This window comes from Cricetulus griseus, chromosome 2 (assembly GCF_003668045.3).
Source record: "Cricetulus griseus strain 17A/GY chromosome 2, alternate assembly CriGri-PICRH-1.0, whole genome shotgun sequence".
NCBI lineage: Eukaryota > Metazoa > Chordata > Mammalia > Rodentia > Cricetidae > Cricetulus > Cricetulus griseus.
Genome location: NC_048595.1, coordinates 221,393,551 through 221,411,331, shown reverse-complemented (window position 1 = coordinate 221,411,331; position 17,781 = coordinate 221,393,551). Strand labels below are relative to the sequence as shown.

Here is a 17,781-nt window from a genome sequence, read left to right as displayed (position 1 = left end):
TTTGGCTGATACTCTAGAGGATCTAAGTTGGCCACAAGTTTGTTGTTACTGTTCTCATCGGGTGTGTTTTATGAACTTCTCCTCAGTCTGAACTGGTTATGCTGTTCAGAAAACAGAACACAGCCACAGCACAGGTCAGGTATGGCCTCTTACAGGACTGCACTTTCCATTGCTTGCTTCTCAGGGCACTTAGAGTAGCACCTTGCTGAAGGAGTCTTAGCCACAGGGAGGCTGACAGCTGTGTGATTGGCAGCCACCTGGCTAAGACTCTATGGACATCATAGCCCTGCTGTCCTGTCCCCCTGGATGGCATCAGAGGGCCGGAACAGACCATCCAAGGACAATGCATACTTCAGGATCCCAGAGTCACAAGCAAGAACATAATATTCATCTGGTTCCCTCTGCAGCAAGATAACCTACATGTGACTGAAAAGTCTGTAGTACTAAAGACATAGAGTCCAGCAGGCATAGTGGTGCAAATCTATAATCCCAGAATTTGGGGTTAAGGCAGAAGGATGAGAAGTCAGGACCCTGATGGGTGACATAGTGATTCTCAGCTCTGCATGGGGTAGCTGTGACTTGGGGAAGGCCAGGACAGAGGGCTGTAGGGAGGGAGGGCACAGAGACTGGCCTGGGAAATATCACTTTTAGAATTCCCGCTTAGCTTGAAGGAGGGCCTGGTTTCCATCCTCGTCTTCATCAAGAAGAAACAAAGTGATTTATCTTATTCAACAAGGCAGAATAACAAAGCACAGGAAACACGGGCTGAGTTGGAGGAGAACTGTGGGAACCTTCGCCACATCCTTATCTTGTGCCGGCTTTGCCTCTAAAGCCGGCTCCAGCTGTTAAGAGCTCTTTCTGATAAACAGAAAAGAAAAAGGAAAACTTTCATTTTAATTCATTCTTATCCCAACACGTGTGTTCTACACAGAACTCATTTTTTAAACAGAGTTTATTGTATTTAATACATTATAAAATCTGAAAAAAACTGTAGGAAAGCAGCAGACTGAAACTGGAGATCTCTAGCAAGAAATAGCTCTGGCCCCTCTGCCAAACCATCAATGATCAGTGTAAAAACAAAGGAAAGGTCAAGCTGTGAGCGAGGCAGACAAAAAGGTGTCACTTCCGTACAAACTACAGTTCAATCATCCCGTCTATGTACCACAGAGGCAGTGTGCTCTTGAGTGATCCTCTGAATTCCCTCCTGGTCCCTACCTGATGAAACATGAAACCTCCACTTGCAAAGAAACATCAGCGGGGTGTTTTGTTTTGTTTGTTAAAAAGAAAAGAAAAGGAAGAAAGATAAAGGAAAAGAAACAATGGATGGCTGTTGGCAATTTGACAGTATAAGGAGACTCTGTCCTCCCTGCTCATGGCTTATTTACTGGACAGAGACCCCAGAGGCCCAGGACACTCGTGGCTGGCCATCGCAGCACCCACCGTAGCTCTCTCTTTGCATTTCCTACCTTTTGACATATATATATTTATATATATATATTTTTTTTACATCTTGAGGATATCATGATTCCAATTGTTCCCATATGAATACAGGTGTGATTTCTAGTGGATATAAATGTCTTTTATTCAATTTTCGCTTCAGAGCTTGGTTTACTGTCCCAGCTGCACACAAATGTTCCTTTTCGCATATTGTTATTGGTTGTGTATGTTTTCTTTTTGCATAAGAAATATGTCTGTTTAGTCCAGTGGCTCCTGTTTTATCCGGATGACAGAGGGTACTCGGGGTGTCCTCCTCAGCTCCCGTCGGAGGACATATTCACTGAACTGGGACGAGTCCACACCTCCCCCACAGGAACCCACAATTTCAAATCCTCTTTGCTGCAACCGCTCGAGGACCTGTGAAAACAACAAGACAGGCATCTAGTTAGGGGCAAGACAAGTTCATTGACCACATAAACACACCAAAGATGTGTTCCACAGCTCCATTCACAGTCCATTCAAGAATGAAGGCAACAGTTTTCATTACAAAGTATTCCCCACTTGTAGAGTGTTTGCCTAGCATGCACAAAGCCTGACTTGGACCCCTAGTACCACAAACAGCAAGAAAATACCATGGAGGTCTGTTGTAGCCTAAATGTGTTTTAATTAAATGTTCAATGCTAAAGTCAAATGCTAGCCAGATCCTTGCCTGTGCTACATGTCAGACATTTCAATACAGGAAGCCACCCCTGTGGCTACAAGATAGGGAGACAGGCAGCTAACTGAGCACTGTTCTTTGGCAATCCCACAGACAGTTCACTGGACAGAATCAAATTCTGCCATCTCTAAAGGCAAGGGGCACCATAAACCAAAACTTTAGATACAAGCTTGATTCATTTCCCCCCCCACCTGAGTGGAGTGAAATGCTGCCAACAAACTCTCAAAATGTCAGTGATATGGTGGACCATGTATTGTGTGACATGCAACACTTGGGAGGCAAAGACAGGAGATCAAGAGAGTGGGACCAGCCTGGGCTACACAGTGCGAGTCTGGCTGAAAATAAGCAAGCAAAACCCTAAAGATAACTAAGCAAGGCAATCGTAATTATAATTAATTGATTAATTAATTCATTAAGTGTCGTGCTGGGGACTGGACCCAGGATCTTGTGCAAGTGCTCCACCACTGAGCTACATGTCCTCTGGCCTCTTAATTTCCATTTCTTATCACCAACTTTTATCCAGAATATAGAAGCAAAATAATGTACTAGAAGAGACTGGAAAAACAAGAGTATGTGCTCCGGAACTACAAAGGCCAGACAGAACACTTGCAATCCCTCTCCACAGGTAGCACTCAGTAGGCGCAGGTGAATTCACTGTGCACATTTGTGCCCATCAGCCTAATGACAGGGTGATGGGACCCGCCCCTAAGTTCTGGTGAATACAATAGAGGGAACCATAACTCTGAGCAGAATTCTCTAGCAGAGGAGGAACCTGTCAGTGAGTGTTGCCTCGGTGTGCCTTAAAAGGATCTTTGCTCATTAGAAGAGGACATATAAGCATGAGAACTATTAGACAGCAAGAAATCTTATTCTGATGCTTATTTCCCCCAGGGGTCTTATGGACACAGGTTGTCTTCCTCCCCAGCAGTTATTATACACAGAATGTGACAGGTGTATGGTATGGCCCAGTGCTGGCTTGCATGCGGTCAAGTGCTTGTTTCAATGCTGTGTAAACAGCTAAGAAAGTCATTGATTTTTTTTTCTATTTTTTGTTTATTTATTTATATATGTATTCTCTCTCTCTCCCTCTCTCTTTTTCTCCCTCCCCCCCCCTCTCTCTCTCTCTCTCTGTGTGTGTGTGTGTGTGTGTGTGTGTGTGTGTGTGTGTGAGTGACGTCTCTCCTACCACATGGGTCTCAGCAACTGAACTCAAGTCACCAGTCTTGAAGGTAAGCACCTCTACCAGGTGAGCTAACTCACAGGCTGATTAAACACCAAGTCCATAGCAAAGTTCCTTGGGATTAGAAACCTTTTAGGAACATTTAAATGACAGGGTAGACCTGCCGGTATCTGATGCCTAGTCCCTAAGTCTCTGTGTACCGACAGACAGTTGTCTACCTCTTGGGGGTGGGTGAAGTGAGAAGCAAGAATGGATTGGGGCCATGTGATGGTGAAGGCAACACACGTGGAATTTCCACAGCTGATCTGGTCAAGGCATACGGAAGACAGAAGGTGCTTACTGGCCAGGGGAGGGACTGAGACCCTCTCAGTCTGGCTTTGGATGCTGTGATTGGCTCTATAGGCACCTGGCAGGGTTTGTGGGAGGAGAAGGGCTTTGAGGCTTCACAAGCATTTGGAGGCAACACCTACTGGTGTGTGTGTGTGTGTGTGTGTGTGTGTGTGTGTGTGTGTGTGTGTGTGTGTCCGTCCTTGTATGACCACCTCACACCACCTGGCGGTGATATCCACACAGGTAAGAATGCAAGTGTTGCCCTCTGGAATCCTAGTAAGACTGGGTGTGCCTTTCTCTGGATGCTGGCAGGTCTCATTTTTCTAAGTTCCCTGCTATTCTGCCCAGGTACAACTGCTTATACATTTGTAAAATTATAAACACCATGTAACAATTTCCCTGAGGCAACATGATCCTGTGAGTATTTAAACTCTTGGAGAGCACTTTGTGGTGCTAGGGGCAGAATGTAGATACTCGTAGCATTTGCTAGGTAAGCACTTTGCCACTAGCTATGTCCCAGCCCACTGTTGGCTAAACAGTGAACAAAGTCATGGGCCAGTTAGAACTATCTTTAGTGGGGGCACTTTCAGCAACTGCCTTCTAATAGATTTCAACCCAAGGACTCTGGGGGGAGACTCAGGTGTGCCTTTGCCTTCTCACAGTAAGGCAGAGCTGTTGTCAGAGGACAGTGACCCATTGGCCACAGCCCAGGGGAGGGCAGATTAGATGCTCAGCACACTGAGTTATGATAGAAACAGCACTTATCAGCATCTAAGGCATGCAGCACCTCACATGGTCTAAACCAAAGCCTCAATTCCACCCAGTGTTTTTCTTCTCCCAGAGATGGCTCCATGTCAGAACTAACAGTTCCATTCCAGTTCTGTCAGAAATCTGTCAGGCTTCTTACCACCCCACAGTCAGAAAAGCTTGCGAGACCAGCAGTTAAGACACTGAGAGACCATTGCTCTGTAACTTGCCTCCTTGTTTCTCTATTATCATCGACTGTTAGACAGGGACTCATGTAAACAAAGCTGGCCTTGGACTTGTTAATCATCTGAAGAAGCCCTTGAATTTCTTTATTTCAATTTATTTGTATGTATATGTGTGTCTGCTTGTCAGTATGTGCATCATTTGTGTATAGTTGCCCAAGGAGGACAGGAGGGAAGGTCACCAGAGTGGGAGTTGCTGGCAATTGTGATGCTGGTTACTGAACCCAGGTGGTCTTAACCACTGGGTCATCTCTGTAGCCCTGACCTTGAGTTTCTGATCCTCTTGCTTCTACCCTTCCAAGTGCTAGAATTATAGGGATGCACCACAACTCTTGGTTACTAAGAATCCGACCAGTGCCCAATGCATGCTGGGTAAGCCCTCTACCAACTGATCTACATTCTTGGACCCTGGAGTATTTATTTTAGGACACAAGTTACAGCAGTTTCCTCTTCTGTTCAAATCCTCCGCTGGCTTTCCACTCGTCCCACTGGCTTTCTACTTGTCTCACACAAGCAAATGAACCTAACACCAAACACAACAATGCTTCTCTCCCCCAACCCCACCAAAACAGAAAATCCTGAGTGCTGACAGCTCTCTCTGAGGCTCTCACTATGACCTCGTGTACTAGCACAAACACACTCCCTTTGGTTCCTTTTCAAGTGACATTCTTGAGCACTCAACATGCTGAGGGCCCTTCCACTGTGGGCTCCTTACAACTTGATCATTCTGCCTGGAAGACCACTAGGGGTTCGGTGTGAAGTGCACCCCGCAGGGCTTGGGCATAGAAAGCCTGTTCTCCAGCTGGTGGACTAACCTAATTCCTTGATTCACTGATGGCATTACAATGAATGGGCTGTTAGGAGGTGGGGCCTGGTTGGAGAAAGTCGCTTACTTGAAGGTACTTTAGAGGCGTACATCTTGCCTGGGCCACTTCCTATTTGTTGCCCTCTTTTTTTTTTCCTGGCCACCATAACGTGAACAACTTTGCTATACCACACCTGTGAGTCACAATGTTTTCCTTCACCACAGCCCAAGAAACAATGGAACCAAGTGATTACCTCTGAGACCACAGCCAAAATAAATGACTTTAAGTTGTTTCTCTCAGGTAATTGTTACAGTGACAAACACTAACACAAACACTGTGCCTCAGATGTCCTCTTACTACAATTTGGGCGGTATTTATGTTGGTTAATGTCTGCCCCCACCCCACTTCTGAGACAAAAAACTCCACAGAGTTGTTGTCTTGTTTTCTTCTGTATCACCTGTATTCATGATAGGTTCACACAGTATTGAGCACATACTAGGTGTTCAATAAGGACTTGTGGATTTGTGGGATGGATGCTGTGGAGACTGAGAAACCACCTACTCAATGTGAGCACGGCACATGATGGTTCCTCAGCTCCCTGGAAGAAAGGTTAAGTGACAGCTTTGAGAATGACATTGATGCCATATGAAATATGATGATATACCTGGACTGAGTTTAGGTGACAGTAGCCGTTTAGTGGGAACCTGATGACATGTGTTGAGTCGTGATTCCAGCCTGCATTGACGGAGTTGCACATGACATCGCCAATCTCCGGAAAGACTTCTTCTATTAAGGACTTGTCCCCACTGAGTGTGATCCTTTCTCCCAGGTCTGGGGCCACACGCACCACGAGGCACTCACAGGGCCGCGAAAAGCGGCCAGTTTCTCTGTCCTGTTTCCATCGTTCCATCTCCAACAACATTGGCTGAAGTTGAAAATATTTTGCTTCTTCATATAACAAAGTATAGTCCTGGGGGGAATAAAAAGGCATTTCACAGTGGGCAAAACATATACAAGGTGCCGAAAACGGTCGTGTTTTGTTTTGCTTAGGATCTTACTAGGCAGCCCAGGTTGCCCTTGAACTCATGATCCTCCAATCCCCACCACCCCACAAGTGTTGGGACTACAGATGTGTGTAATACTTGTGGACATGACAGAACCACTGTAGTCGTGAACTTACGGCAGCCGAGGCTGTCTGCATATTCTAGAAAGGAGGGAGAAGGGCTCACAAGCTCCCACTGCTAGCTGAAGAGCTGTTGACAACTGATGACTGCAAGGAGAGGGAGAGTGTTGTCTTTAAGGGAGTGGCCCTGGGTAGGCTGGCCATACTCCAATGGACGGTCAGCTGGGCAGTAAGTATAGCTCATTCATGAGCATATGGACAACACGACTGGACTTAATGGGTCATTACAAAAAAAAGAGGACATCAAATTGGAGTAGGTATAGATTTATGAGGAGGTGGGGGAAGGAGTGGGAATCAAAATACAATCTTGTATGCATGTATGAAACTATTAAATAACTAATTTTAAACATTAATGTTAAAAAAGAAATTGATGTTAATTCATTTGTGTTGTATTTCAATAATCAAATCTAAATGCAAACATTTCGGTTACAACACCTTTATAAAGACCCATTCACAAAAAAACAAAAACAAAAAACAAACAAACAAAAAAAACAACTCATTCACTCATTCATTCATTCACTGTGCTGGCTAGATTTATGTCAACTTGTCACAAACCATAGTCATCTGAGAAGAGGATACCCCAAATGAGGAAATGCCTCCACAAGATCAGGCTGTGGGCCTGCCTGTAGAGCATTTTCTCAATTAGTGACCAATGGAGGAGGGTCCAGCCCACTGTGGGTGGTGCTATCCCTGGGATGGTGGTCCTGTGCTTATAAGAAAGCAGGCTGAGCCAGTCATGAGAACAAGTCAACAAGCAGCACCCACCATGGCCTCTGCATCAGCTCCTGCCTCCAGGTCCCTGCTCTGCTCAAGTACCCTGTCCTGATTTCCTTTAATGATGATCAATGATATGGAAGTGTAAGCCAAATAAATACTTTCCTCCTCAAGTTGCTTTGGTCCTGGTGTTTCATTACAGCAGTGGAAACCCTAACTAAAGCATTCATTCATTTTGTTAATGATATAGGGGATTAAGAGCTAGCAGATAGGCCTGTTTAAGAGCTTTTCATGAATTAAGTCCTCGAATCGCCTACAAAAATCAGGCACCATCCTTATTCCCATTACACAAATGAAAAACTGAAATGTGAAAGGATTCGCTTTCTTCTTTTAGTTCTAAAATGCACCTGGGCATTTCAAGCTCGATGGTGTTGTGGGAATCTAAATTTAATCTGCTCTTATGGAACACGCATGAGGTTGGGCTCAGCTGCAGATACACTCATGGGTGCCTAGTCCTTGCCACCTTCAGAACCCATGGTGGGAAGCTGTAGAAGGCAACATAGCCTGGGGACAGACTTGAGTGGGTGTCTAGAGGACTTGCATGTGGCTTTTACTTAAACTTGGGTATTGGTATGTGATGATTTAGACGAGGCTGATAGAGATTTGGCAGGTTCTTCCTCCACTCTGCCACCTGTCAGAGTTGTCTCAAAGCAGAGAAGTCAACAACACACAACCCTGATTCCTGTGAACTGGATAAGAAATGGGGACTTAGCCATTTCTGAAACACTTAGATGTGGGTTCTTTTCCTCAGGTCATACACATGTGGCCTGAATTAGAGCCTCAGATCTATAGAATAGGTACTGAAGTACACACAGGAGCTGTTGAAAGAGAAGACAAAGAGAATGGGGCCAAGGAGGGGGTGGAGAGGCACCAAGAGAAACGATGTTGACAAGCAGGTCAATATTATATCTCAACGTAGCTATGGACACAATCGTCCCTGGGTGTGAGATAAGTGGGTACTTGTCCAGACATGTTGACTGAGAATGCTTTCTTTAGTCAACTGACAAAGTCATTGCTGCCTTCCTTCCATGAGCCCAAGCTGACAGTTGGTGCTTGCTATTCACATGGGAGTCAGCTCTGTAAATATATGGCCATGTGCGTCTAAGAGCAGTAGACGGCCCGGAAGCAGAGGATGGGCCAGAACTACATCTACAGTTCTTGTTCACTCTCTCTCCCCTCCCCCAAGGAAGCAGTAACCATGGCAGCAGCTTCATTCATGTCTTCCTGAGAGACCAGAAGAATGGTACAATGGTTGGTACCAGTGGGCCTCTCATTGCGCAGTCCACTTTCCATTTCTGGAAATAAGGACAAGGTGTAAGATGCTGTCAGGGACACTCATCTCAAAGAATCTGATACATCTTGACTCTTCCTTTTACCTCCCAGCAAAGGAAGCCATGGCTCTGCTAACCCTTCTGTATGCGTTTCTATCTTCATGGCCTCCTGACTCCGGGGCACGGTTTGGTTTTTAAGAAATTGAGAATTAGCTGATATGTATCCACTCTCAAGGTAGGGCAAAATCAAGCTGGATATGTTTACATACCTCTAATCACAGAATTCTTGAGGTGGAGGCAGGAGGATCAGGAGTTCAAAGCCAGCCTAGGCTACATGAGACTCTGTTTCAAGACATAAGAACAAAAGAACAGGGTATGGGGTGCACACCTTTAATTCCAGCACTTGGGAGGCAAAGGCAGGAGAATCTGTGTGAGTTCAAGGCCAGCCTGGTCTACAAAGTGAGTTTCAGAACAGCCAAGGCTACCACAAAGAAAGCCTGCCTTGAAAAACCATCCAACCAACCACCTAAAAGAACAAAAGAACAATAATACAAAACCTAGGGACCCTGCGCCAAGCCTTAAGGACAGGAGACAGGAGGCCTGGGTTTCTATGCAGCTACTCAGGGTTTCCACTTCAGAGCTTTGTCATTTTTAAGTTTAATAACTGCAAGATACTGACCTCCAATACTTATTAAGATGAGCATTCTCAAAGAGATTTAGAAACAGAGTGGAGGCTTGGGGAGGAACAGAGTGGTTGTGTAAGTGTGGCTACCCACGGAAATAAGCCAGGCAGCATTGTCATCCCACATCCTCTGGGCATGTGGAGACAAGTGGATCTCCGAGGCTCACTGGCCATCCAGACTAATGTCAGCACATTTCAGGAAGTAAGATCCCTGTCTTACTTCAAATAAAGTGGATGGAGTCCTGAGGAACACCACCTGAAGCTGACCTCTGGCCTCCAAGTGAGTATACATGTATTCCTCTGCATGCACACACATGAACACATGGACATGTCCCCCCCCCAAAAAAAAACCAAAAAACAAAACAAAAAAACAAAAACAAAACCCAGAATCCTTAATAGTAGATACTTTGGAGGTTGAGAAGGGAGGATTGAAAGTTCTAGGCCAGCCCAGGCACCTCTTAGATCCTGCCTTTAAAAAACAGGAAAAATTAAAGAAAAGCCAGCATAGTACTTACCTAACATGTATAAGGCTCAAGCCATAGCATTGCAACACACACACACACACACACACACACACACCAAAAAGGCCATAACTGAGAGTTGTACAATTAGAGGGGGTGCTGCTTGCTTGCCCACATGGCACATTGCTAACCAGCATGAGTTCTATTAAGGCACATGGGCTTCCTGGAGCTACCAGGCCTTCCAACCAAGTAAAGATGCTGGCAACAGCCTGTTTGCCCAACTTGACCCCAGGGAGAAATCTGTCCCACACCACTGAACAGTCACTGGGCCTCTGGCTGAATCCTTCTAGCCACTGGAAGTTGGCTCTAATAAGTCACAGCACTTACAGGTTTTGGCAGCTTTGATTGTTATAAAAGGCAGCAATAGAAAGACCTGAATTTTGCCATGCTACCAACCTGTTTGTTCTAATTCTCTCTGGAGTTACGGTGATCAAAAAAATGTTTTAGTTTAATGGGCTGGGCAGTGGCGGTGAACGCCCTTAATCCAGCACTTGGGAAGCAGAAACAGGCGGATCTCTTTGAGTTCGAGTACAGCCTGGTCTACAAAGCGAGTTCCAGGACAGTTACACAGAAAAAACACTGCCTTGGAAAACAAAAACAAAACAAAACAAAACAAAACAAAACAAAAACCCAATCCTCCAAAAATAATAAATAAAATAATAAGTAATACATAAATAGATAAATGAAAAAAGTAGTGGGTTTCACTGTGACACTTTCCTGAAGCTGTTCTACTATGCTGGGCTTTTACGTGTTCCTGCATCACCCTCTCCACACCCATGCCCCTTCTTGCTGGTCCCCTTCCTCCCTGACAAACAGGGTGTCCCCTCTGCTTCCTTTTCCCTCACAGTCCCTCCTTCCTCTCCCAAAGTCCCTCTTTTATTTATCTTCCCCTCCCTCCTTCCCCCACCTCTCTGTCTCTCACTCACACACACCTAGATCCTGCATACAAAAATAAACGTGACATTAGTGCTTCTTTTGATTAACATGACCCCTAGTTTCATTCTTTCTCCTGCTTGCATGACTTTGTACCTCTCTACCACTGAATAAAATTCCATTGTGTGTACACACTACACTCTCTTTTTAAAACTTTTATTATTTATTATTGATTGTGTGTCATGTATGTGTATTGGCTAGTGTGTGCCATTACGAGTGTGTGGGGATCAGAGATTTTTGTACAGTCAGTAGGTTTGAGGATGGAGCTCTGTGAAGAGCATCTGGGCTGGCTGTGTATCTTGGCAACTTAAGTATTAAACATGGATGAGCAGGCACCTGTGGTAAGCTGACTTAGGTTCCTTTGGTTGCTTGTGCAAGTCCATTACTTGTATTTTTGCTTTTTTTGTTTTTGGCACCTGCACGGTGATTTCCATAGTGGTTACACCGGTGAGCCTTCCCACCAGCTGTAAATAAGGGCTCCTCTCTCCCCACATTCTCACCAATATTTGTTGTCATTAGTTTTCTTACTGACCCAAATTCCGGCAGGGGTGAGATGAAACTGTAAAGCAAATCTTAACTGTACTTCCTGACAGCTCAGGGTGTTGGACATGATTTTAAAAGAATATTTTGTAGCTTGTAGCTTGTAAAAATCCATTAAAATGCATGAGATTTGACTGCAAGACCCGAAACTCTAACATTGCTAGACAAAACACTTTTTAACATATGCATAGAAAGGACTTTCTGAACTGACCAATAGGATTGCACAAAGCCAAAGGTTTCTATACAGCCCAGAGGGCAGCAGGGGCAGCCATGGAGTGGAAGCAAACCTCTGCCAGCTATTCATCTGACAGGGGATTGACACCTAGGATCAGTAAAATTACAAAAATTAAATACCCTCAAACTGAGTAGACAGCTCTCAAAGGCAGAAAAACAAATGGCAAGAAAAGTAGAAAAGGTGTTCCACACCCTTAGTGGTCAGAGCTATTGTGATTTTACCTTTTGCCCCTGACCTGCCCTTCAAACATTGTAGTCTTGCATCATACAGGCTGAAATTAACCTTCTAGCTCTCCTTCATTTGCTGTGGCTCTGAGGGGTCTCATCAGCCACTTGGACTTGACATTGTTGATATGCTCCCTGACACCTCAATAGCACACATCACTGAAGGTGTCACTCAGGAGCATACAGACAGCCTCTGCTCAGCTTTGTCACTGTTAAGGATACCATGTTTCCAGTTGCTGCTGGCCAGAATGGAAGACATGAAAGGAAAGAACCAGATGGCTGGCAGCATTCCCTTTGTCTCCGCTTCCCAGCATGCATGGTGTGAACTGGACCATGCATTGTCCACCACCTTGGATGCAGCCTTCTAAATCCGTGAGCCAAAACAAAATAACAAACATTGTGAGATCAGTAATTGCACAGTCCTGGTCAAAGGCTACACCAGAGTCTATAATGGCTTCCATGGCTTTGGCAGAAACCTTTTTCTGACTCTGACCTTCCTGCCTCCTCTTGTACTTTTAAGAACCCCTGTAACACAGCACACCCAGGTAATATGGGGTCATCTCCCCAACCCAAGTGCCTCGTTTGGTCAAATTGGAAGTCCTTTGCCAACTAGGGAGTTAGAGCTTGGCTGTCAGTGCTGCTGTTCTGCCTGCCCTCCAGGGCAAAGGTCATCCTCTCTTGCCCCCCTCATCTCTGTTTCTAGAGGAGTCTCTGAGCCCCCTTCACAAGGGCTGCTGTGGTCTAGATCCTCGTTTGATGTCCAGGAGTATTCTGAGAGCTTCCGTAATTACCCCATCCTAACTTTGTGCTGTGGGGTTTGAACTTTTTCTAACTGAAAACTTTGATTCCTTCATCCAACACCCTGTGTCACCTGGGCCGTCTGTTCCAATGTGAATCACAATACAAAGTAACAAGTCAACAGGGCTAGAAACAATGCTTTGTGGGGTTCAGACTGTAAATGCAGCCTGGACTTCGCTGTCCAGCAATTATGAAGCCATCTTTCTACGATCCTGAGCTTATAGTTATGGCATTTGGTAGGGGGTCTTGCTGGAATGCTACAGTTTAAAGTAGGGTTTTCTAGAATGGGGCCACATCCCTACACTGCCCCAGGCTTCTCCTCCACTCTTTAGACCTCAGCCTCTGTCTGAAAACTGAGGGGAACAAATTATATTGCAGCCTCATCCCACCCTACAATGCTGCATCTACAGCAAACCCTGACATGACAGAGATCTCATAACCCAAAGGTGATAAAGCTGACGGTGTTTGGCAAGATGTGGCCTTGGGTTCAACACCCAGCACTGTAAATAATCAATCATATATATATATATGGTAATGAGGCTAGAGGACTTGGGGCTAGAGTCCCTCTTTGCTCACTGAACCCTTTCCTTTTTTTTTTTGTAATCTCTCAATACACAAATTACATATTTTATAAATGACTAATGACTCTGAAGCCTGGCCATGGAATGGTCAGCCATCTCCTGGTCTAATGCTTGATTTAATCATTATCATCATCTTTCCTTGGAATGTTAGAGAAACAATGGCTGTTTGGAGCCTCTGGCCTTTTTTGGTAACTTCTGTTGCTCATGAAGGTTTAGAATGCACCCACCCCTTACCTTGAGCCCTAGTGTGGCATCCTATGGGCCTCCTGCCAAGCCAGTGGGGATCTTTCTCTCCCTCTTAAATATCCTGGCTGCGCTGTCCTTTGTCCCACTGCTCTGTCTGGTTCCCAGGGAAGGCGAGCTGCCATGTTGCATGGAGATGAAGAGTACCACTGGAGAAGAGCTGAGCCATTTAGACGGCTCATCATGCCAGCATGCCTCTCGGCATTGACTGGCCTGATCATTGCACAGGGCCCTCTCACTATGCCACCATTTTCCACACTTCTGTTTACTCTGGCCATCCATGTTCTTGGCAGGCTCTTCTTTGTCTGTCTTCCTGTACTTCCTAGGACACAGCTCTGGTTTTGGCTCACCTGAGAACTCTCCTTCAAAGCGGAATCAGACCTGTTGGCTATTTCTTTAGAAACCTTGGTCCCGACTTTTAGCAGGCCTGTTTAATTCCATGATTTCAGCTTCCTACTCTGAGAGTTTCATATGGCTCTTTTGGGGTTCCCTGGTCCTGGACTCACCACTCCCTGTTGACTCTAAATCTTTGAAATCTTCCTTATGCCCCCTTCTGATCTGACAGTGTCCTTTATTTGCCTTGTACGGATTCTAAATGACTTTACTCTCTTCATCTCAAGGCACTTGGTGGAAAAAGGCTGGGCTTCAGCCCCTCTGGGGAAGATGGGCCCCCAGCATCTGCTTCTCCTCACCTGGGAGTGAGGAGCTTTAGGTACAGCAAGTGAAGAACAGTGAAGGTTGACAGAGCTCTGACTGCTCAGCTCTGACTGTTAAAGGGAAGTGGTTTTTCACAGACTTACCATGTTTCAGTGATTTTAGTTTCTGAGAATATGTATTAATTTTTTTTGAAATTTATAATAAGTTTTTGAGATAGAAAGAGGGAGACCACACTTTACAGGTGAGCTTCCCTAAGACCTGAAGACAAGCACCTGGGAGAACAAGCAAACTTGAATGGACTCCAAAATGCAAATAAATTAGTTTTGAAAATGTATTTCTTGGACTGGAGGGATGGCTCAGTGGTTAAGAGCACTTGCTGCTCTTCAAGAAAACTCAAGTTCGGTTCCTAGCATCCCTGTGGGTGGCTTACAACTGCCTGTAACTCTAGCTCCAGGAAATCCAATGCCCTCTTCTGGCCTCTATAGGTACCTGTACATACACAGTGCAGGCACATATGTGCACGTGCATGCGCGCGCACACACACACACACACACACACACACACACACACACACACACACACACAGATACACATGCACTAACACACACACACACACAGAAATAAAAATAAATCTTAGAAAAAAGTTTTTGTTTATTACACACGTTTTGGGGTAGGGGTAAATATGCACAGTACATTAGTTTTTTATTGTTGCTAGAAGAGGTGACTGCAAACTTGGTGGCTTAAATCAACATTCTCTCAGCATGGGAGGTCAGAAGTCAGAAATGGATGTCACTAGGGTAAAACTGAGGGATCAGCAGGATTTCTCCCCTGCAGATGTTAGGGGGCAGCTGTTTCCTGGTGGCCAGTCATCGTAGCATTTTGTTCAGTCACAATCTACCTTTGAGCCCTTGTCCCCTCTTATAAGAGCCCTAGAGCCCACCTGGTTCTCCAGGAAAATGTCTTCTAACTCCTGGAACTGAACTCAGCAGAGTCCTGCCTGCCACACAGGAAGCATGTTCACTGGACCTGTGCCCTGGGAGTCGGCTTTCCACAGAGTGTCTATCTTCTCAGAAGCCTTCAAAGGCTTATGTGGCTCCGGATGCACTTCATGTTTTACAGTAGCTGACACATTCTCCTGCTTGCAGGGCAACTGAACCACTCACTCATCCACTTTAAAAGCCATATCTGTGCCAAACACCACACAGGGCCCCAGCAGCACAGATCTCCTACTGGGAATGCAGTCAGTATTCAGGACCGTGGGATTGTGTTCCTGGGACCCTGGAGGAAATGCTAGCTCCCAACAGCAGGGATGTCATAGGTAGTACCATTCTTTGTTTTCAAACAGTGACCAGCCATCAGAAGTGACAGACCTCTGCAGGACTTACCTTCATTTAGTTTTAAGGACTTTTTCCCTACCAGGGGTTGGGCGGACAGCATGGTTTTGCAGTGTTTGGACCTCTAGAGCCAATCATTATCCTCATGCTGCAATTCTTTCTCAGGCTGGCATTCTAGTGTTTTCTTCGTGTGTGTGTGTGTGTGTGTGTGTGTGTGTGTGTGTGTGTGCGCGCGCGCGCGTGCGCGTGCGCTCACACATGTTCGCTCCCATGCATGTGTACAACAGAAACCAACCCCAGCTGTAATTCCTCAGTTGCTTTATACCTTGTTCTTCAAGGCTCTCTCATTAACCTAAGCCAGGTAGGTGAGGCTGGCAGAGCAGTGAGCCGGTGGATCTGCATGTCTCCACCTCTGCAGTGCTGATATTGCAAGTATGTGCTCAGCTTCCTCATGTAGGTTCTGCGATGGAACTCAGGTCTTGGTGCCTGTATTACCAACACTTTAGCATCTTATGGGGCCATCTCTCCAGGCCAGGGCTTGTTTTCTCTGTTCTCAGAGCCTGAGTAGTTGACCCACCTGTTCCTGTTCTTCTGCTGTGACCCATGACTTCTTCCCAGAAGTCCTTCCCCTCACCAATGGAAAGGGACTCCCAGCTTCTCACGATTACTCTTGGGTTTGGGGAGCAACTGTACCCAGCTTCGCATTTATCTTCGATGACTATTAAAGGAAATGGATGCAGCAATGCGTCCCTTCTGTGCTTTGTTGCTGTCTCCACCCCTGTACACCCTGCAGAGAAAGACTAGTCCAAGCACAGCTAACAGTGACCTGATGCTGGATGACAGCCCTGAAGGCAGAGACATTGGAGCAACAATCAGGCTTGCAAGTCACATGAACATTGCACTGCAGGAGTCAGGCCTGATTTAGGATTTGGTGAAGGGAGGGGCTCCAGGCACTGTCTAGAAAGGGCTGAGGCTGGGACTTGCTGCCTGCCCCTCTCTTTGCCTTTTAGGATGTTGCAGCTATTTTCCTGCCTCATAGGCAGCATCCTCTGAGGAAAGAAGCAGGCCTGGCCAAGAGTAACATAGTCTCTGGAACAAGGAGCAAAATGCAAGGCGGCAGCCACTGAGTGGGCTGGCGCAGGGACCCTGAGTGGGAGTGAGGGCCCTCAGCCTTGAGAAGGTTCTAACAGCTGAAATAACTGGAAGCTATGCTTGTGTTTCAGAGTTGGATAGTCTCTCTATAGAACCAGAGTGGAGAAGAGACTCTGGTCACTGCAGGATGGATCCAGGGTAGTGATAGCAATTTATAAGTTAGAGAATTGTAACAGCTGTGATCCTCAGAACTGTCTTACTGTTTCTACCTGTGAAAGAAGGATTCCATAATTCCATGAGATAAACTAGCAAAAGTCTCTACCCCATTCCATAAACATTCTTTGTCCATAAGCTAGACTGCTGGTTCTCAGCTGGGCTGACTGTAATACTTGAGGGCATTTAGCAATGCTTAGAGACAGTCTTTGTTGTTATAACTGGGGGTGGGGTACTGCTGGCTCTTGGGGGGAGAGGCCAGGAAACCTGATCAAAGTCCTGCATTGTACAGGACAGCCCAACCCCAGAGAATCACTTGGCCACAAATGTTGGCCATGCGGAGGTTGAAAAGTCAGCTTCACAGAGCTCATTTCTACTGCAGCCCGAGGGCATGTGCCCCAGTATCTGGCAAAGTTCAACCCTAGCATCATAGGCTGGCCACAAGCTTGCTCATGTGCTATACCATGAAGCACACACTATCACAGGGTATGTGTTCTTGGCAAGTTGCTGAACCTACAAGGCCTTCAGATATGATTTCCAGGTCAAATGAAATCAGAAGACTGAATGAGCTAAACTGTAGGAATGGCAAACAGGCAAGTCTAGATGACAAGCCATTCTGTGGGACAGCTGGCCAAGCCTCATTGCTAAGTTGAGTAGGAATCTTACTATACAGTTCAGAGAGTGATGAGCTGTAAATTCTCACCCAAGATGTCATCAGGCAGTATCTCAGAAAAACTACTTGTACAGGACATTTCTGGGATCAACCAAATAAACTTCAGTGTGGTTATGGTATTACATGAAATAAGATTTAGTAAAAAGGGATGGTAGAAAATTGTTAAAATAAGTACAGGAAAAGATCCAGAGGGCTATGCAAAGTCTGTCATAGTTCTCGTCAGTTGTCCACTTGATGTATCTGCAAAGAGGGAGAGTTACAGGAGGAACTGCCTCCTTCAGACAGGCCTTTGGGCTGGGGGAATTTTCTTAATTGTTTAATTGATGCAAGAGGGCCCACTCTACCATGGGCAGTGCTATTCCTGGGT

The 17,781-nt window shown here is 45.7% G+C and overlaps 1 protein-coding gene across 2 annotated transcripts in view; it reads right to left on the bottom strand.

Moving 5' to 3' along the window:
• Positions 1-934: 934 nt before the first annotated feature.
• The window catches only part of Kctd1 (potassium channel tetramerization domain containing 1), a 106,832-nt gene continuing 89,985 nt past the window's right edge, over positions 935-17,781 (bottom strand). For both annotated transcript variants that reach the window (XM_027404373.2, XM_027404372.2), the window contains exons 4-5: positions 6,125-6,430; positions 935-1,854 (exon numbers count right to left, since the gene is read on the bottom strand). In XM_027404373.2, coding sequence (XP_027260174.1) covers positions 1,696-1,854; positions 6,125-6,430 — 465 coding nt within the window. In that variant the 3' untranslated portion in view covers positions 935-1,695. The remainder of the gene's footprint in view (positions 1,855-6,124; positions 6,431-17,781) is intronic.